This window comes from Salvelinus sp. IW2-2015, linkage group LG23 (assembly GCF_002910315.2).
Source record: "Salvelinus sp. IW2-2015 linkage group LG23, ASM291031v2, whole genome shotgun sequence".
Lineage (NCBI taxonomy): Eukaryota > Metazoa > Chordata > Actinopteri > Salmoniformes > Salmonidae > Salvelinus > Salvelinus sp. IW2-2015.
Window position 1 is genome coordinate 6,920,098 of NC_036863.1, and position 22,643 is coordinate 6,942,740.

Below are 22,643 nucleotides of genomic sequence, written 5' to 3' on the forward strand. Positions count from 1 at the left end.
CTGTTTGTTCACTTGGCTTTCGAAGACTCTAGAAAGGCAGGGCAGTGTCGTGTCTTTGGCTATGCCAGATTAACTGCTATGACATGCTATTCTATAAAATAATTTCTCCGTAATTAATATTACCTGATTGAACTAATCAGGTAAATGTAATTAACTAGAGAGGGACCACAAAAATAATATTTATAGAGCTGTTATCTTCCGATAACTCTTAAAGATTTAGTAATATTTTACATCCATAGCAGTCACATTAATCGTCATTTTATTCAGTCTCATCTGAAAGTGGTAAATCCTTGGTTATCTGCAAGAATCCTGGCTAACAAGTTGAATCACAATACAAAATTGGGTTTAATTATTTATTTACTAAATACCTAACTAATCACACATACACAATTAAATCATAACTTGATCACAAATTGCCGTCATACAGAAAAACGTCCCTAGCAGGGCGGAATAGATATGACAGCTTGTTACACAAAGAAAAGGGGCTGAGTTTTAGTGAAAGGGCGGGAGACTGGGACAGGGCCGAAGCTTGTGCTATCGGAAATACAGTATCTTATGCATTCTAAATTACCGCCCATTTAGAAAAGGAAAATGCAATAAATATTTACTCTGAGCGGCGCTTCAGTAGGTTGGTGGTGATGAAAGACCGTCTCGCCAACCCGAGTCCTCTGTCCTTTGAAGAATGTCTCTGGTGGTCACTGGATACGTTGGAGTAACGTCGTGTGTAGTAGACGGGATACTCTGACTGTCCTTCCTAACCTGCGTTTGTAGCAGCTGTTGCCAACTCAACGGCTAGGAGGTATCACTTCTGTAGTGAATACGAGTTCAAGCTTAGATTGTAGGACGGCCGGGGTGTTAAGCATATCCCAATTTAGGTCACCTAGCACCTAGCGAACTCTGACGATAGATGGGGGGCAATCAATTCACATATGGTGTCCAGGGCACAGCTGGGAGCTGAGGGGGGTCTATAACAAGCGGCAACAGTGAGGGACTTATTTCTGGAGAGATGGTTCTTTAAAAGTACAAGTTCGAACTGTTTGGGCATAGACCTGGATAGTATGACAGAACTCTGCAGGCTATCTCTACAGTAGATTGCAATTAGCAGTTCTGTCTTGACGGAAAATGTTGTAATTGGGGATGGAAATTTCGGAATGTTTGGTGCCCTTCCTAAGCCAGGATTCAGAAATGATTAGGGTATTAGAATCAGGAGGATAAAATGATGGTCAGATTTGACAAATGGATTGCGAGGGAGAGCTTTGTATGCATCTCTGTGTGTGGAGTAAAGGTGGTTCCGAGTTTTTTTCCCTTCTGGTTGCACATTTAACATGCTGAAAGAAATTTGATGAGACGGATTTAAGTTTCCCGGCTACTAGGAGCGCTGCCTCTGGGTGAGTGTCTTCCTGTTTKCTTATGGAGGAATACAGCTCATTCAGTGCAGTCTTAGTGCCAGCATCAGTCTGTGGTGGTATGTAGACAGCTACGAAAAATACAGATGAATACTCTCTAGGTAGATAGTGTGGTCTACAGCTTATCATGAGATACTCTACCACAGGCGAGCAAAACCTCGMGACTTTCTTAGATATCGTGCACAACTACAGGAAGCATTTGGTTGCAGTCATTGCAGCTAAAGGTGGCACAACCAGTTATTGAGTGTAAGGGGGCAATTACTTTTTCACACAGGGGAATTGGGTATTGCATAACTTTGTTAAATAAATAAAATGAGTGTCTATTTTTTTGGTTATTTGTAAAACCTAGGTTCCTTTTATCTAATATTAGATTTTGGTTGAAGATCTGATATCATTCAGTACAAAAAATATGCTAAATGTAATCCAYGACAGGCCTTTTACCAGTACTTATAAGATTTTGGCTGCATTTACACAGRCAGCCCAATTCTGATCTTTGGCCCAATTTATTGCCAAGTAATTTGATCTGATTGGTCAAAAGATAAGTTAAGTGGCAAAAGATCAGAATGCAGCCTTGGTCTGACACATTGACAGTTGCTTTTGTTTGTGGCAATTTGACRTACAAGATACATTTATAGCCAGGGTTTAATAGTACAAAATGTTCAGCAAACGAATGAGCACAGYGCAAGACACGTGTCAATCAGATATAGATTTCCATAGGTGATAAGGGTTACMGCTAGCCATGTGACTAGCTGTGACCCTTAACTAGACGCTCTGTCCTTCTCTCCCAAACGTATAATAGACMGACTCTGACCCATGTCCCAACCCAGTGTCTGACACTGACCCACCTCTCTCTCCTTCCCTCCCTCCCTCAGCSCTGCCGGAGCTGGACGAGCTGACCATGGAGCGTGTGCTGGTGGAGCTGGAGAGCCAGTGTGAGGAGAACATGCAGCAGGCCATCGAGACGGAGGAGGGCCTGGGCATCGAGTACGACGAGGATGTGGTGTGTGACGTGTGCCGGTCCCCAGAGGGAGAGGATGGCAACGAGATGGTCTTCTGTGACAAGTGCAACATCTGCGTACATCAGGTACAGGGAGGGGTGGCGGTGGAGGTGGGATGTTTTGCTGGGTGAAGAGGACGGAACAAGTAGATGTTCTAGGGGTGTCAACAGTGTCTTCTCGTTGGAAGAGGGTGTAAGGGAATAGAGGGGGAAATACTTTTGGTCGTATTGAGGGTGTTTTGTTTGGGATCAGGAGCGATTGGGGATGGGGGGATTTGTAGTTCTTTGGGGTCATGACAAGAAGGACAAAGGTGTTAATTGGGGATTATTTATAGTTACGTGGAGAAACTGGATACTATACTCTTCTTCCTTTGACTCCTTACCTCCTTCAACTGTCAGATCTTACAGAAAATAGGCCATCATTGTTAATAAKAATTTGTTCTTAACTGACTTGCCTTGTTAAGTAAAGGTTAAATAAAAAATTCCCTGTTATTGGAATTAAAATATTATTCTGAGTTTTTGAGTTTYTGACAGTAAGAAAAAAATTACATCCCCAAAGAAATAGACCCATCGACCTCGTTTAGTTTTTCAGACTGCTGTTCTTTTATTGGGTCTAATGGCGTTAATTGGTTTCACAATTCTCTGGCAGTCATACAGCTCTGTCAACCTCCTCTGTTCAACGCTGTTTCGAAATGTTTGAAAATAGTTCCTCGTCCCTTTTTCCTTCCCCTGCCACCCTCTTCTCTGTCTCCCCCCCTCTCCCTCTCCTGCTCTGTCTCCTCCCCCTCTCCTGTCTCCTCCCCCTCTCCTGTTCCTCCCACTCTGTCTTCCTCCCCCTTTCTCCTATTTCCTCCCCTTTCTCCTGTCTCCTCCCCCTCTCTCTCGTCTCCTCTCTCTCCTCCGTCTCCTCCCCCTCTCCTCTCCTCCTCTGTCTCCTCCCCTCTCCTTCTCCTCCTCCTTTCTCCTTTTCCTCCCTCACCCCTCTGTTCTCTCCCAGGCGTGTTATGGGATCCTGAAGGTCCCACAGGGGAGCTGGCTGTGCGAACCTGTGCCCTAGGGGTGCAACCCAAATGCCTGCTGTGCCCCAAGAGAGGCGGAGCCCTGAAGCCCCCCGCAGTGGAAAAGTGGGTCCATGTCAGCTGTGCTATGGATCCCGAGGTGAGCCCACGTGAACCACACACATATGTGCACCCCACACACATGCACACACAAATATGTAAACACACACATTCAGTTCATGGTCAGCATGGCAACACCCACCCGTACACGCGCTCCAGCAGGTGTATCTCACTGATCTCCCACTAACACCAAACCTCATTTGGCCGCCTTTCTCCAGCTCCTCGCTGCGACTGGACTGAAAGAATGCAAAAATCTCTGAAGTTTGAGACTTTTATCTCCCTCAACAACTTTAAACATCTGCTATCTGACAGCTAACCGATCGCTGCAGCTGTACATAGTCCATCGGTAATTTACCTACCTCATCCCCATACTGTTTTTATTTATTTACTTTTCTGCTCTTTTGCACACCAGTATCTCTACTTGCACATGATCATCTGATGATTTATCACCCCAGTGTTAATCTGCTAAATTGTAATTATTCGCTCCTATGGGCTATTTATTGCCTACCTCCTCATGCCTTTTGCACACATTGTATATGATTGTCTTTTTTAGATTTTTCCCCCCTACTATGTTATTGACTTGTTTATTGTTTACTCCATGTGTAACTCTGTGTTGTTGTCTGTTCACACTGCTATGCTTTATCTTGGCCGGGTCGCAGTTGCAAATGAGAACTTGTTCTCACTAGCCTACCTGGTTAAATAAAGGTGTAAAAAATAAATAAAAATTATACACATGCACTCACAACTCAAGCACGCAGCATCATGCAGTGCCTTCAGAAAGTATTCATTCCCCTTACTTCTTCCACTTTTTTGTTGTGTTACAGCTGAATTCAACATGGATTCAATGTTGTTGTTTTTTCACCCATCTACCACAATAACCCATATTTACAAAGTACATTTTTCGCAAATGTATTGAAAATTAAATACAGAAATATCTAATTCACATACAGTACCAGTCAAAAGTTTGGACCACCTACTCATTCAATGGTTTTTTCTTTATGTGCAAAGCTGTCGTCAAGGCAAAGGGTGGCTACTTTGAAGAATCTCAAATATAAAAATTTTGATTTGTTTAACACTTTTTGGGGGTTACTACATGATTCCATATGTGTTATTTCATAGTTTTGATGTCTTCACTATTATTCTACAATGTAGAAAATAGTAAAAATAAAGAAAAACCCTTGAATGACTAGGTGTGTCCAAACTTCTGATACGCCTGAGTCAATATATCTTAGAATCACCTTTGCAGCGATTACAGCTGTGAGTCTTTCTGTGTAAGTCTCTAAGAGCTTTGCACAATATGTGCACATTGTCCTTGAAAAAAAAATCCTCTAAGCAAGACTCGGAAGTGCAAAATAAAGTATTTACATTTTTTATTTAACCTTTATTTAACTAGGCAGTTCAGTTAATTCTTATTTACAATGACGGCCGACCGCGGCCAAACCCTACCCTAACCCGGACGACTCTGGGCCAATTGTGCGCCTCCCTATGGGATTCCCGATCACGGCCGGTTGTGATACAGCCCGGGATCGAACCCGGGTCTGTAGTGATGTCTCTAGCACTGCGATGCAGTGCCTTAGACCGCTGCGCCACTCGGATCCCTTTTTTTGTAAGTCTGACGCAAACACTTTCCATTGATTTGTTATTTCAACAAAGGAGATGATCATAGACTTCAGGAACAGCAGAGGGAGCAGCCCCCTATCTACATTGACAGAACAGTAGTGGAGAGGGTGGAAAGTTTTAAGTTCCTCGGCATACACATCACGGACAAACTGAAATGGTCCACCCACACAGACAGCGTGGTGAAGAAGGCGCAGCAGCGCCTCTTCAACCTCAGGAGGCTGAAGAAATTCGGCTTGTCACCAAAGCACTCACAAACTTCTACAGATGCACAATCAAGAGCATCCTGTCGGGCTGTATCACCGCCTGGTACGGCAACTGCTCGCCCACAACCGTAAGGCTCTCCAGAGGGTAGTGAGGTCTGCACAAAGCATCACTGGAGGCAAACTACCTGCACTCCAGGACACCTACACCACCCGATGTCACAGGAAGGCCATAAAAATCATCAAGGACAACAACCACCCGAGCCACTGCCTGTTCACCCCGCTATCTCCAGAAGGCGAGGTCAGTACAGGTGCATCAAAGCAGGGACCGAGAGACTGAAAAACAGCTTCTATCTCAAGGCCATCAGACTGTTAAACAGCCACCACTAACATCGAGTGGCTGCTGCCAACATACTGACTCAACTCCAGCTCACTTTAATAATGGAAATTGATGGAAATTGAATAAAAATGTATCACTAGCACTTTAAACAATGCCACTTAATATAATGTATATGTATATACTGTACTCTATATCATCTACTGCATCTTGCCATCTTTATGTAATACATGTATCACTAGCCACTTTAAACTATGCACTTTTATGTTTACATACCCTACATTACTCATCTCATATGTATATTCTGTACTCGATACCATCTACTGCATCTTGCCTATGCCGTTCTGTACCATCACTCATTCATATATCTTTATGTACATATTCTTTATCCCTTTACACTGTGTTGTATAAGGTAGTAGTTGTGGAATTGTTAGGTTAGATTACTTGTTGGTTATTACTGCATTGTCGGAACTAGAAGCACAAGCATTTCGCTACACTCGCATTAACATCTGCTAACCATGTGTATGTGACAAATACATTTGATTGATTTGATTTTAGATTTTTCTAAATTCCAAACTGTAACTAGGCCACACAGGAACATTTAATGTCGTCTTGGTAAGCAATGCCAGTGTATGTTTGGCTTTATGTTTTAGGTTATTGTTCTGCGGAAGGTGAATTTGTCTCCGTGTCTGTTGGAAAGAAGACTGAACAGGTTTTCCTCTAGGATTTTGCTTGTGCTTAGCTAAAATCCTCCCCAGTCCTTGCCGATGACAAGCATACCCAATACATGATGCAGGCACTACCATGCTTGAAAATATGAAGTGTGGTACTCAGTAATGTGTTGTTGGATTTGATCCAAACATACGCTTTGTATTCAGGACAAAGTTAATTTCTTAGCAATTTTACTAGTGCCTTATTGCAAACAGGATGAATGTTTGGAATATTTTTTTTTGTACAGGCTTCCTTCTTTTCACTTTGTCATTTAGGTTAGTATTGTGGAGTAATTACAATGTTGTTGATCCATCCTCAGTTTTCTCCTATCACAGCCAGTAAACGCTGAACATTTTAAGTCACCATTGGCTTCATGGTTTCCTTCCTCTCAGCAACTGACTTAGGAAGGAAGCCTGTATCTGTTGTAGTGACTGGGTGTATTGATACACATCCAAAGTGGAATTAATATGGATTTATTCATTTAAAATATATGTATATGTATTTAACCTTTATTTAACTAGACAAGTCAGATATACTGAACAAAAATATAAACACAACATGCAACAATTTCAAAGATTTTAATGAGTTACAGTTCATATAAGGAAATTAGTAATTTGAAATAAATAAATTAGGCCATAATCAATGGATTTCACATGACTTGGCAGGGACACAGCCATGGATGGGCCTGGGAGGGCATAGACCACCCACTTGTGAGCCAGGCCCAGCCAATCAGAATGAGTTTTTCCTCAAAAGGGCTTTATTACAGACACTTGTGAGCTAAAGGTGAAAACCTTTCCTTAACGATATATTATGTTATTTATTGATTGGCTATGGCTTTGCAGAAGCCGCACTGCTTCTTGACACAATGCCCACTTACCCCGGAAGCCAGCCGCACCAATGTGTCGGAGGAAACACTGTGCCCGGCCTGCCACAGGAGTCGCTAGTGCACAATGGGACAAGGACATCCCTGCCGGCCAAACCCTCCCCTAACCCGGACGACGCTGGGCCAATTGTGCGCCGCCCCATGGGTCTCCTGGTCGCGGCCGGCTGCGACAGAGCCTGGACTTGAACCCAGAAWCTCTAGATCCAGGAATGATTCACATATATGCAGATACACACACTCCCACTTCCACACAGACAAGCGCACACACACTTTGAGCATCAACATTCCGGGGACATTAAGACTAACGTGCTCTTAGACCTGCTTCTCAAACCGGCGTTAAGAGCTTAGAACCCAGTTAATGAAGTGCCATTCGGGGTCCTGAAACCTTTTAGTAATAATTGTATTTTGTCACCCTTGATAGGACTAGTTGTTATTGTTCTGTGTTTGTTTTATGGTTGTTACAATACCAGTATCGCGATACTCAGAGGTATCGTAGCAAGGAAAGAAAACATGAAGTGGACTGAATTTCCTCAAGGGAAACATTCCTAATGTTGGAAACAGGCAACCTTATGTTGTCACCCAGAATCACATGTTGCTTTAACAAGCTATAGCACACAAATTATGTTATATACAGCAGGTTTTTTAATCACCAAAGAGTTTAGTCTGCTTTGTGTTTTCATCTTTTGCTTGGGAAAATCTGGTCTCTTAGTATCTCAATACTGGTATCGTGACAACCCTAGTTTGTTTTACTTCCCCGCCAACTTCTTTAAATATAAATTAATTATTGCTGCTGCGGTCTCTCTCTCAGCACTAAAGACACAGGCAACAAGGTGTAAGTTAATAAGATATCTTCGCGGAGATGTGAAGTGGTGTGAAGGTGTGAAGGTGTGAAGTGTGAGAGCGGCTTTCAGCGCTCACCTTTTGGTTCAGACTCCTTCTGGCAGTCATACAGGCTGAGGCTTTGACTGTGTCACTCAGAGGGTCCGGCTACAGCTGAGGCTGTATCACTAACCTCCCTCCCTGCAGCTCTGTGACTCTCTCAGCAGCCCTCCAAACCCCCTCCTCATAAAAAAGGTCAACTTAAATGTCTGCCTTTTCATTTGATTTCCTCCTCATTTCCAGTTGTCACTTTAAATGAAAGCTTTTCATCGCCTTTTGGAAATATAAACTAATTGGAGCCGGGATGAGCGGAAGGAGTGATTTGAAAAGCACCACAAACACACACACACACACTCAGAGAAAGTCACACACACACTCAAAGACAAACACACACACAGAGAAAGTCACACACACACTCAAAGACAAACACCGAAAGAGACACAGTTCTTTAAAGCTGAAAACGCTTGGATATCCTAATCAAGAGAGGACAAAAGTGAGGCATGGAAAGGAATTAGGGTGCTGCCTGCGGCGGAGCGAGGGATCACAGTCCTCCACTCTGTGTGAAATGCCTGGTTCAATGGTTGCAGTCAGAATGGGGAGGATTCACACAGCATTTCATGGATTGTCAGGGAAAGGATGGGATGGAGGATTTCAGGATTGTCAGGGAGAGGAGGGGATGTCAGGATTGTCAGGGAGAGGACAGGATGTCAGGATTGTCAGGGAGAGGACAGGATGTCAGGATTGTCAGGGAGAGAAGAGGAGGGGATGGAGGATGTCAGGATTGTCAGGGAGAGGAGAGGAGGGAGGATGTCAGGATTGTCAGGGAGAGGAGAGGATGTCAGGATTGTCAGGGAGAGGAGAGGATGTCAGGATTGTCAGGGAGAGGACAGGATGTCAGGATTGTCAGGGAGAGGACAGGATGTCAGGATTGTGAGGGAGAGAAGAGGAGGGGATGGAGGATGTCAGGATTGTCAGGGAGAGGAGAGGAGGGAGGATCTCAGGATTGTCAGGGAGAGGAGAGGATGTCAGGATTGTCAGGGAGAGGAGAGGATGTCAGGATTGTCAGGGAGAGGAGAGGAGAGGATGTCAGGAATGTCTGGATGTTATTAGGGCTGGACATGCTTCTACACCTGCATTGCTTGCTGTTTGGGGTTTTAGGCTGGGTTTCTGTACAGCACTTTGAGATAGGGCTTTATAAATACATTTGATTTGATTTGACATGAAGGGTGAGGCTTACAGTGTCACAGTGTCACAATTCCAATAGTGGTGATGAAGGAGTCAGGCGCAGAGAGCAGGGTAGTGAGTAGCAAGTGGATTTAAATAGTCCAAAAAGATATATAACGAGACGGCTACGCCACACATCCAAGGGCGCGTCAAGTACAGTCCAAAACAAACAGGACAAAATCCACAGGGAACAGACACCACAAGAAAAATACGACACCACAAACAGAAAAACAAGCCCGCACAAAWGGCGGGCCAACTGGGTTTAAATAGCCCACAATAAACCTAAACACAAAACAGGTGCAACAAATCAGACAAAACTAAATGAAACAGAAAAGGGGATCGGTGGCAGCTAGTAGGCCGGAGACGACGACCGCCGAGCGCCGCCCGAACGGGAAGAGGCACCATCTTCGGCGGGATTCGTAACATACAGAAAGTATTTTCAGAGTGAGGAATATGAATGTGGGGGAATGAATATCTGAGCCTGTCGGGAAGGGAAGGGCACTTCAGGAGAGCACAGTACTGGGTCTAGAAATACTCAGCATGCAGAATACCGTCTTTATCCTGATGGTCATATAGACTATATAAAGAAAACATGAAATTCAATCAATTCAGTAAAAGAACCGCTTWCAATCTGTATTAAAGTCTGAACCACAGTGCCTGATAAGTATCTATACAAACTCTGAACACTCCTCTGGGAACCCTATACATGTACGTGATGTGACTGTCTGTATGAACGTCTCGTAAGACACATCTGTGTTGACATTGTGCGTGTGTGTGTGTGTGGTATCCAGGTGAGTATAGGCTGTCCAGAGAAGATGGAGCCCATTACTAAGGTGTCCCACATTCCCGCCAGCCGCTGGGCCCTGTCCTGCAGCCTGTGTCGAGAACACACGGGCACCTGCATACAGGTGATATATACACACACACACACACACACACACTAGGGCTAGGAATAGCCAGGGACCTCACAATACGATATCACGATACTTAACACTCACACTCCAGTAACACCTTTTCAATTAAGTGTGTCAGTGCACCTTCGGCTGTTAAAGATGCCCTGAAGGTGTGAAAATGAATTCCTCATTAGCGGCACATATCATCATAAACGGTTCATATTAAAATACCAGTACATTTGGCGTGAACACATAGGACTTAGAGAGATAGCAGGGGATGTTTCTCAGAAAGAATCAGCACGTCCCCTGATGTCAAGCTGTGCTCGTTTGACACCAAACAACTGAAACCGGTTGCACTAACTAACCACACGTGTTGAATCACTGTCTGACAAATGATGATTTCATGTTTTATTGGTGGATTATTAGATTCATATACTAATAAGTTATGATGTAGCTCATCAATAATGTGTCCCTGATGGCTGCTTTAATTAGTGTACTATATAGGGAATAGGGTGCCATTTGGGATCTACACTAAGGATCTGGTACTCCCATAACGTTGGCATTAAGGTGATGAGGTCTAGTAAGTTTGCAGTAAAGCATCAGAGCGTGTACAGTATCAGTATCCTCTATCCACCAGACAGACCGTCATATATTTGGACTGGAGAGAACTACTTCCATTTAATGTCTAGCGGCCAGACAATGCTAGTCAGCTGCAGGCTGAARAGTTGAGGAATAGTGATTTCCAGTTGTGGCTTCTCTCTCCTCGTCATGGCAGACAGAACCGGAGGGGCTCCAAACCCTCAGGAGAGAGACAGCCACTGAGATAAGTGGGATATTCTACTGTGACGGGGGGAGGGAAGGAGAGATGGCGAGAAAGAATGAGTTGGAATGGGAAGAGGACTGAGTCGGAGCGAAGTGGGCTCCTCTCTGCCTATGTAGAGAGCGAAGGAAAGAGACAGATRCCACAAATGGCATCCTATTCCCTACATAGTGCACTACTTCRTGAGTTAGGCCTATGTAGTGCACTATATAGAGTACCATTTGGGACGCAGTCCTTGAGCATGCTCGTCATTGTCATCCCAGGCCCTTAGAAAATGTAGGCCTCTGATGGAATGGAAAACACTACTAGCCTCCCTTCCCTCCCCCATCCCTCCTCCCCATCCCTCCTTCCCCGCATCCCTCCTTTCCCCCATCCCTCCTCCCCCCATCACATCATGGGACCAGTCTGAGGTTTGAAATGGATAGGCCTGAGGAAAGGCAAGAACAGAGGTTTGATTTTAGACTGGTTGTTATGAGGGCGGTACAGACAGATCAGGGTTTGTGACAATATGGGAACCAATGTTTGTTTTGACCGTGTTGCCCACAGGACAAGAGCGCCTGTCTGTCTGGGATAGACCAGACAGAGGCAGACGGTTAGAAGAAGTTTTCCAGAACAGACATTTCTCTGAACACATTCTTTGTCACGCACACTGTGGTGGCAGAGGAAGGAGTTGTGACAGTGTTGCTTAGCAATCATTAACACGTTTCTGTTTGTGTGAGGCAAACATCATCAGAGAGAAACTATTGTTGTGACTGTGTACCTTGTCATCTTTATGTGTTTAACAATTCTTGAGCAGTGTTGATGTGACTCATATGTAAATATGTAACTCTCCTCCCTCCATCCCCCAGTGCTCCATGCCCTCCTGTATTGTGGCCTTCCATGTGACCTGCTCGTTTGACCACGGCCTGGAGATGCGTACCATCCTGGCTGAGAACGACGAGGTGCGCTTCAAATCATACTGCCTGGAGCACAGCAGCACTACCGGCAACAGTAACCACGCTGCCGCTGTCGCCGGCAACAGTAACCACACCAACGCCATGACCGGTAACAGTAACCACACCAACGGCGCCCACTGCTCTGGTGCCAGCAGCAAAACGGACTGGGCCGGACACGGCAACGAGCACAGAGCCAATGCCGGGCCGGAACACCACCAAGCGGCCAGCGAGCTGCCACCTGTGGAGCGTCCAGACCGGGACCAGATGGAGAGGGAGAAGGCCAGCCAGCGCAAACAGAAACTACAGGAGCTGGAGGACAAGTTCTACCACCTGGTGGACCCCAAAGACGTGGCGGAGAGCCTGGGCCTGCCGGACGCCCAYGTGGACTTCCTGTACCAGTTCTGGAAGCTGAGGAGGAAGTCCAACTTCAAYCGTCCGCTGGTGACACTGAAAAGAGACGAGGTAGATAACCTGGCGCAGCAGGAGCAGGACGTGCTGTACCGACGCCTCAAACTGTTCACACACCTACGCCAGGACCTAGAGAGGGTGAGTGGCTGGCTGGGCCGGGGAGTTTGTGTTAGTGTGTGGATTGATTGATGTTGTAATGATGTGTATGTGTGTTGCTCTGCCTGTCCATCCTGTATGGTTTACAAAATCCATTCTGCCTGGGTCATTAATTGAGCAAACATTGAAAAGTCTTAATGGCTGAATGATGTTTCAGTACTATGACTCATCCACATACAGTTCGGKCCTAGCTCCTCTGAGAATCTGTCCGTCATGTAGTTTGACTGAGTCCAGGGGTATCCTGCCCTATCCTGTTTCCTCAGGATGCCCCATGCAGCGTCCCCATAGAAAACACTCCGGGCTCCACCAGTTAAGGCTGTAATACAGTATGTTGTGTGAAGCAGAGTAGAGTGGAGGGAGGCAGGCAGCTAACCAGGTCCAAATGGCTKATTTAATTAACCGGTTGGAGATGGAGGCTGAGCAGGGCAGTCACACTCAGTAGTCCCCTGGGCCACACACACTGCACCCACACCCTCTGTGGTAGAGCTCTGCTATTTGACCTGAGCCCGACCGGCCCCAACACTACATCGGGTTAGGGCTGGGTAGGGCCTGTTTTTGTCATCAATAACTAGGCTACTGGTAGGCCTCAGGTATCACTAAATTGATCACTAACATTTTGAAGCTGAGCCATTTGCTCGTGCTCTGCTGCGCAGTACAGTCACATCTGACTAAGATCATAATGTGGTGTCAGAAGTGCTTCAACCTCGTCAAATATAAGACAATAGAGATTATTTCACAGAAAATAATAATGTTGCTTGAGTTTTGTCTGTGACGAAAGTAGCTTACAGCTCACTGCTCTCTCCTTTCTTCGATGAGCAGAGCCGCCCAAGAGCTGCCTGAGCCGTTGCTATGGCTACTCACTGACTCAGAGACACCATGAGCAGAGTGCATGCAGAGCGAGCTGCCTGCACRCATGGAGCGAGTGACAGTTATTTCWGATTTTGGGTTTCGGCAGGGCTTTAAATTTCGCAGAAGCAATCGGGCCTGGGTAGGGTAGGGCCTGAATGTCGGGCCTGGATAGGGTAGGGCCTGAATGTCGGGCCTGGGTAGGGTAGGGCCTGAATTTTGGGCCTGGGTAGGGTAGGGCCTGGATGTCGGGCCTGGGTAGGGTAGGGCCTGAATGTCGGGCCTGGGTAGGGCTCTACTCTGTGGTAAAGGCTCCCTAATAACCTCAAAGCGCAGATCGATGCATCCAGAGCTCCTCTTCCATTCGGGCCCTCCACTTAGCCACAGGGCCTTCAGGTTGAGTGATGCCTGTGTTTGTCACGCAGTCCTGCCGCTGTTAGACCTAAGGATGCATGTGTGGGCCCAGGCATTATCAGGTTATCACAGCTCAAAATCTCAGCTCTCTATGTGCTGTAATGTTAACTGGCTATTAACTGGCTATTTGAAATTCATTTCTACCCTCTTAACCTGAATCAGTGGAGTAGTGGAGAATTGTATTTCTGGGGTGCGTCCCAAATAGAACCCTATTCCCTTAAAACTTCTTATGGCTGCAATCCCGCTAACGGGATCGATATGACAACAGCCAGTGAAAGTGCAGGGCGCCAAATTCAAACAACAGAAATCTCATAATTAAAATTCCTCAAACATACATGTGTCTTATATCATTTTAAAGGTAATCTTGTTSTTAATCTCACCAAAGTGTCTGATTTCAAATATGCTTTTCAGCGAAAGCACTACAAACGATTATGTTAGGTCACCACCAAACCACAATAAGCACAGCCATTTTTCCAGCGAAAGATAGCAGTCACAAAAAAGCAGAAATAGAGATAAAAATGAATCACTAACCTTGATGATCTTCATCAGATGACACTCATAGGACTTCATGTTACACAATACATGCATGTTTTGTTGATAAGTTCATATTTATATAAAAAATCTGAGTTAACATTGGCGGCGTTACATTCACTAGTTCCAAAAACATCAAGTATTTTGCATAGCCACATGTTTCAACAGAAATCTCATCATATGTAGATATAATATACACATGAATATAGATATACCTCTCCTTAATGCAACCGCTGTGTCAGATTTCAAAAAAACTTTACGGAAAAAGCAAACCATGCAATAATCTGAGACGGCGCTCAGACAATAGCCAATTAGCCGCCATGTTGGACTCAACAGAAACCAGAAATACATGATAAATGTTTCCTTACCTTTGATGAACTTCATCAGATGCAAGTCTCGGAATCCCAGGTCCACAATAAATGCTTGATTTGTTCGATAATGTCCRTTATTTATGTCCAATTAGCTACTTTGGTTAGCGCGTTTGGTAAACAATTMCAAAGTCACAAAGCGCGTCCACTATAACGTGACGAAATGTCCAAAAGTTCCGTAACAGTCAGTAGAAACATGTCAAACGATGTACTGAATCAATCTTTAGAATGTTGTTAATATACATCTTGAATAACGTTCCAACCGGAGAATTACATTGACTTCAGTTGAGCGATGGAACGGGCACCTCTGTGCACCTTTCATCCAAGCTACTCACCTCTGTGCACCTTTCATCCTTTCATCCAAGCTACTCAATACTGCCCCTGCAGCCATAAGAAGTTAATCATACATAATGGGCCCTATGAACCTTGTTAAAAAAGTAGTATCAAGGGAATTTGTGATGCATCCCTGCTGCTGCTGAGTGACGCGCCAACTCCACCCCACCCGCACGCCCTCGTCTTCTGTCTATAAAATTGGCATTTCTGAGTGTACACTAACAAGCAGTAGTGGATTGAGCTCGRCCTAGTAAATGTAGTGATCACAGCTTCCACAGAGATCTTCCCTCTACACTACCTCTAGCACCACCACTACCCCTGTCTAGCTGGTTTGGTGGCTGGGGTTGTGGTTGTGGTTAACGTAGGTAGCTTCCTCTATATCCCCTTACGGCCGTGTGCAGTAGGTCACCTGCTGGGTTGTAGAATTGCCGGGAAATGAACAGAAAATGGCAGCCAATGTTATGTGATCAGACTCAGGCCACCCTGACTACCCTGATTGTTTGAACAGTAGTGACTTGAGGGCTGGTGCAGGGTAGGTCTAGTTAATACACCCCTTAATACACWAGCTGAGTTGAGCAGGAAGTAGGAAGTGTTTAAGTAGAGCGGTTTCCTCCCTGTCTTCCCAGTGGTGTGGCACATGACAAGGAGCTCTTTTTAATTTGCCACGCTCACTGGTTTAATGAGTGGAGCGGCAGATAGCCTAGTGGTTAGAGCGTTATAGTAACCGTATGGGAATAGTAACCGGAAGGTTGCAAGATCAAATTCCCGAGCTGACAAGGTCAAAATCTGTTGTTCTGCCCCTGAACAAGGCAGTTCCTAGCCTGTCATTGAAAATAAGAATTTGTTCTTAATTGACTTGCCTAGATAAATAAAGATAAAATAAATGAGCCAGCCAGGGAGAGGTGAGAGGGAGCAGAGAAACTTCAGGGGCTGTGATTTCTGTATTTGCTGTGTGGATTCAACAGCTATGCTGCTGCTGAGTGGTCTTCCAGGTTCATTGATTCTGTAAGCCTRAGAATTGGAACATTCAGCGAATTTGAGCAGTCAAGGTGTTTTGATTATGAGCTGATTTAAATAGCAAGATTAAAAGGTAATTTCAGGTGAATGGGGAGCTCTCTACCTTAGTGTTCGGTTCTCCTATAGTGAAATATCTGATGTGGTGTAATAGTGTAATAGGCCAGATTCAATCAAATGTGCCTAGCGGTGTTTGGACTATGCTGTGTATATTATCATATTCATAGAAGCTTCTCTACTAGTTGCTCATTTTATTTGATCGCAGGTTAAAATGACATGAATTTGGTTGAGCCCTTCAGCCCTGTAATGTGCTTATAGTGATGTCAACCAGATGTTTTCTACCCACAACRTGGGACTTGTACCTACTACCTTACGGGAGTCCTTTCCTTCCCCTTAGGGGCACTTCAGTGGATTGTCTGTGGACAGGTGTTGGTCCTCTTCAATCAGAGAAGAGTGAAGGATTGTGGCTGGAAGAGTTAAGAGCTAATGAACACATTTCTGCTCTTTTTCTGCCACATAACACCCTCACAATACCTTATGAAAGGGACCGCTCATTCGTTAGCAACATCCATAGCAACAAGAGCAGTAGAAAATAACATTGAAGTGAACAGTCATTTTTATAGATTGTGATGTCTGTCTCCAGTGATGTAGTTGTATTACCTTTCATTTATACAGTATAGGCTTTCACCAAACGACAGGTCTATCCCTGAAGGCTCTCGGCCTATGTGTGTGTGTGTGTGTGTGTGTGTGTGTGTGTGTGTGTGTGTGTGTGTGTGTGTGTGTGTGTGTGTGTGTGTGTGTGGTTGGTGTGTGGTGTGTGTGTGGTGTTGTGTTGTGTGTGTGTGTGTACTGTACTAATCTGTAGGCTAAGGTTGAACGGTATACCGAAACTTCTGTACTTTATAGCGTGAAGATCACAGTACCTTCTCCACTTACTCATTCATTGTTAGCTACACACTGATGCTGAATTATTCTAGGGCAATATACAGTTTCTACCATATACTGCGGTATTTCGAAATACCGACGGTATGATTTTCAATACCAATTTTGGGGGTGGGGGGTACCCCCGCCTCACAGTGGTTGCGGGGGTGCGTGCTACGCCACTGCTTATAACTAACTATATGTTAAGTATACAGTGCATTCTGAAAGTATTCAGATCCCTTAACCTTTTCCACATTTTGTTATGTTAGTCTTATTCTAAAATTGATTAAATMGTTTTTTTCCCTCATCAATCTACACACAATACCCCATAATGAAAAATATATATATATATTTTTTRCAAATGTATAAAAACAAAAACGGACATATCACATTTACATAAGTATTCAGACCCTTTACTCAGTACTTTGTTGAAGCACTTTTGGCAGCGATTACAGCCTAGAGTCTTCTTGGGTATGACGCTACAAGCTTGGCACACCTGTATTTGGGGAGTTTCTCCCATTATTCTCTGCAGATCCCCTCAAGCTCTGTCAGGTTGGATGGGGAGCGTCGCTGAAAATATATTTTCATGTCTCCCAGAGATGTTTGATCTGGTTCAAGTCCGGGCCCTGACTGGCCCACTCAAGGACATTTAGAGACTTGTCCCGAAGCCACTCCTGCATTCTCTTGGCTGTGTGCTTAGGGTCGTTGTTCTGTTTGAAGGTGAACCTTTGCCCTAGTCTGAGGTCCTGAGCGCTCTGGAGCAAGTTTTCATCAARGATCTCTCTGTATTTTGCTCCGTTCATCTTTCCCTCAATCCTGACTAGTTTCACAGTCCCTGTCGCTGAATTACATCCCCACAGCATGATGCTGCCACCACCATGTTTCACCATAGGGATGGTGCCAGGTTTTATCCAGATGTGGCACTTGGCATTCAGGCCAAAGAGTTCAATCTTGGTTTCATCAGACCAGAGAGTCTTCTTTCTCRTGGTCTGAGAGTCTTTAGGKGCCTTCTGGCAAACTCCAAGCAGGCTGTCATGTGCCTTTTACTGAGGAGTGGCTTCCGTCTGGCCACTGTACCATTAAGGGTTGATTGGTGGAGTGCTGCAGAGATGGTTGTCYTTCTGGARGATTCTCCCATCTCCACAGAGGAACTCTGGAGCTCCATCAGACAGACCATCAATTTCTTGGTCACCTCCCTGACCAAAGCCTTTCTCCCMTGATTGCTCAGTTTGGCTGACCGGCCAGCTCTAGGACGAGTCCTGGTGGTTCCAAACCTCATCCCTTTAAGAATGATGGAGGCCGCTGTGTTCTTGGGGACCTTCAATGCTGCAGAAATGCCAAATCAAATTCTATTTGTCACATGCGTCGAATACAACAGGTGTAGTAGACCTTACCATGAAATGCTTACTTACAAGCCCTTACCCAACAATGCAGTTCAAGAAATGGAGTTAAGAAAATATTTACTAAATAAATATTAAACTAAAGTAATAAAYAAACTAAAGTAAAAAAATAAAAAGTAACACAATTCAATTACATAACAATAATGAGGCTATATACAAACTTGGCTGCTCCTGTACCGCTTGCCGTGCAGTAGCTGAGAGAACAGTCTATGACTTGGGTGACTAGAGTCTTTGACAATTTTTTGGGCCTTCCTCTGACACCGCCCTAGTATATAGGTAYGCACTACCCTCTGTAGTGCCTTATGGTCGGATGGCGAGCAGTTGCCATACCAGGCTGCAATGCAACCGGTCAGAATGCTGTCTGGTGCAGCTGTACAACTYTTGGAGGATCTGGGGACCCATGCCAAATCTTTTCAGTCTGCTGAGGGGGAAAATGTGTTGTCGTGCCCTCTTCACAACTGTCTTGGTATGTTTGGACCATGATAGTTTGTTGGTGATGTCGACACCAAGGAGCTTGAAACTCTCGACACGCTCCACTACAGCCCAGTCAATATTAACGGGGGCCTGTTCGACCCTCCTTTTCCAGTAGTGCTCGATCATCTCCTTTGTCTTGCTCACATTGAGAAATAAGTTTTTGTCCTGGCACCACACGGCCAGGTCTCTGACCTCCTCCCTATAGGCTGTCTCATCGTTGTCTGTGATCAGGCCTACCACTTGTGTCATCGGCAATCTTAATGATGGTGTTGGAGTTGTGCTTGGCCACACAGTCATGGGTGAACAGGGAGTACAGGAGGGGACTAAGCACGCACCCCTGAGGGGCCCCGGTGTTGAGGATCAGCGTGGCAGATGTGTTGTCGCCTACCCTTACTACCTTGGGGCGGCCCATCAGGAAGTCCAGGATCCAGCCAGCTCTACATTATCTATGTCATTCTGCCACGACTCTGTGAAACATAAGATATTACAGTTTTTAATGTCCTGTTGGTAGTAAGGTCTCGACCGTAGATCAGCGAGTTGACCTTCTCCCTCTGTATCTCCGCCTTTTCTTCACGACAAGGATTTGACAGGGATTTGGGACTGGTCTCCGGAGAGCAGTATATTGTTCGCGTCGGACTCATTAAAGAAAAAATATTTGTTCAGTTCGAGGTGAGTAAACGGTGTTCTGATGTCCAGAAGCTCTTTTCGGGTCATAAGAGACGGTAGCAGCAACTTTATGTACAAAAGAAGTTACAAACAATGCAATTTWWWAAAATAAATAGCACAGTTGGTTAGGAGCCCGTAAAAACGGCAGCCATCCCCTCCGGCGCCAATATCATTGCCTCGACACARTCCTGTCTCGGRGCTCTACGGACATTTCCTTCAACCTCATGGCTTGGTTTGTGCTCTGACATACACTGTCAACTGTGGGAACCTATATAGACAGGTGTGTGCCTTTCCAAATCATGTCCAATCAATTGAGTTTTACACTGTGGACTCCAATCAAGTGTAGAAACATCTCAAGGATGATCAATGGAAACAGGATGCACCTGAGCTCAATCTTGAGTCTCATAGCAAAGGCGTCTGAATACATGTGAAAATAACATTGCAAAACATTTTTAATCATTTGCAAACATTCTAAAAGCCTGTGGTTAGTCTCTTTGATCTATCGCAATGGGTAATTGTGTTGTAGATTGATGAGGAAAACAAGGTATTTAATAAATTTTAGAATAAGGCTGTAACGTAACAAAATGTGGAAAAAATCAATGGGTTTGAATACTTTCCAAATGCACTGTAACTATAAGAACTCTAAGATGTGTCAAATAAAGGAATGATAAGTGGCTATATGTCAAGATCAAGCTTCTTGGTTACAGCAGATACATTCATTCCCCTCCTGGATCAAGGTCTCTGTTGCCTAAATTGTTTTGGGCATTAAAAAAAAGTGTATTTAAAAAATATAAAAAATAGCGCTCCTTGTGTGCACTTCTGATAATACTGTATTCCACAGTATGATACAGAAACACTATGACAATGTAAAAGTCTGGATACAACCCAACCCTACGCTGCACAGAAGTTAACACACTTGAATAATGCAACACGCCATGTAGAAATGTTGAAACGGTTCATTACTGTTCACAAAACAATGTCCATACAGGCTASAACACTTTTACAAGATGATACCGGTAGCTTTCAGCTTTAATTGTAGGCTAACTGTCTTTGCTAGCTTACAGCTGAATTCACTAACCAAGTACTTTGTTTGTGATAATGTGCAAACCGTAATGCAAAATATGCTGATTGTCAACAAAAACTGTCACTTCTTCGTCTCCCGCGCCTCCCGTCTAGGTTCCACTACATTCCATAGTCAGATTCCACAGCCACGTTCTGCCTTGCTAATGACGTCATTACTTTCCTAAAAGAAAGAGCACAATTTAAAAAAAGAAGAGATTGCTTCTTCTATACAATTGTTGTTGATCAGTACTATAAAATATATTCTCCTAACTGTTGCCAATAAAATAATATGTTCTCCTAACTGTTGCCAATAAAATAATATGTTCTCCTAAACTGTGGCCAATAAAATAATATATGTCTCCAACTGTTGCCAATAAAATAATATTTTTCTCCTAAACTGTTGCCAATAAAAATAATATTTCTCCAACTGTGCCAAATAAATTATTATGTTCCCTAACTGTTGCCAATAAAATAATATGTTCTCCTAACTGTTGCCCTATAAAATAATATTTTCTCCTAAACTGTTGCCAATAAAAATAGTTTCCTAACTGTTGCCTATAAAAATATTTTCTCCTAACTTTGCCAATAAAATAATATGTTCTCCTAACTGTTGCCTATAAAAATAATATTTCTCCTAAACTGTTGCCTGTAATAATATGTATCCTAACTGTTGCCTATAAAATATATGTTCTCCTAACTGTTGCCAATAAATAATAGTTCTTCCTAAACTGTTGCCTGTAAAATAATATGTTATCCAAACTGTTGCCTATAAAAATATATGTTCTCCTAACTGTTGCCAATAAAATAATATTTCTCCTAACTGTTGCCTGTAAAATAATATGTTTTTTCTAACTGTTGCCTGTTAAAATAATATGTTATCCTAAACTGTTGCCTATAAAAAATATTTTCTCCTAACTGTTGCCAATAAAATAAATTGTTCCCTAACTTGTTTCCAATAAAATAATATGTTCTCCTAACTGTTGCCAAAAAAATATTCTCCTAAACTGTTGCCATATTAAAATAATATGTTCTCCTTAACTGTTTGCCAATAAAAATGAATTGTATGTCCTCCTAAACTGTTGCCAATAAATTATATGTTCTCCTAACTGTTGCCAATAAAATAATATGTTCTCTTAACTGTTGCCAATAAAATATGTTCTCCTAACTGTTGCCAGTAAAATAAGTCCTAAATGGAAGGGATTGTTTGTCATCTGTTGCCCCATGAAATAGCTAAAACGAGCTCATTAACTCAATGCACCACACTCCTATTGAATAATATACTATCTATTGTGAATAGACCTAGGCTACATCTTGATTTACCCAGTTTACCAATAGAGATTTACTGAATCCTGAATCCTTATTGAAAAAAGGATTACCATTATGTTGTTTTGTAGTTAGATTGGTAAAAACAAATTCAAAAAGATTTTATGATTGTATAATTGAATTAATTAATGCATACATGACTGTTTATAAAAGATTGACATAAAAATGTTCAAATGTATTGATAATGAATTCTAAAGATGCCCAACGATTGAACAGAGCAGTAGCTGAGTTTATCTGTTTGGACTTTGGCTAATATGGCTTTTTTATTGTGATATCGAGTATCATGATACTAAACCTGGTATCGGTATGGAAATACAACACTACTATAGGCTGAATGTATTGATGGGCCTGGATGACCACCTATTGCTTATCTCTCGCTCTTTCTTAGGGCTGGGCGATATGGACAAAATATCATATCATGGTATTTCTCAAATTATTTTTAACCGCTTGGGTGAACTTTTGGAATCATGGAAATAGAATGTTTATTATAATTCTATAGTTAGATTATAAATAATAGTGGGCACTTTGAATACAGTGTTGTGTGACATGACAACGAATGAAAATGCCATGGACGTTATTGTGACAGGGTAGGAACCAAAGTGATATTCAGTGTTTCCTAGGGGACCCTGTAATCTTTGGCTACATTAAATCTGTATTCATATAGCGAACATATTCATGCTTCTCCTATTCCTCTTTGATTTGGA

The 22,643-nt window shown here is 43.5% G+C and overlaps 1 protein-coding gene across 1 annotated transcript in view; it reads left to right on the forward strand.

Annotated features, from left to right (window-relative positions):
• Positions 1-22,643, forward strand: part of jade2 (jade family PHD finger 2) — a 197,760-nt gene that overhangs the window by 60,459 nt on the left and 114,658 nt on the right. The window contains 5 exon segments of the mRNA XM_023968706.2: positions 2,279-2,490; positions 3,401-3,443; positions 3,446-3,561; positions 10,167-10,283; positions 11,937-12,569. Of these exon segments, the coding sequence (XP_023824474.2) occupies positions 2,279-2,490; positions 3,401-3,443; positions 3,446-3,561; positions 10,167-10,283; positions 11,937-12,569 (1,121 nt within the window).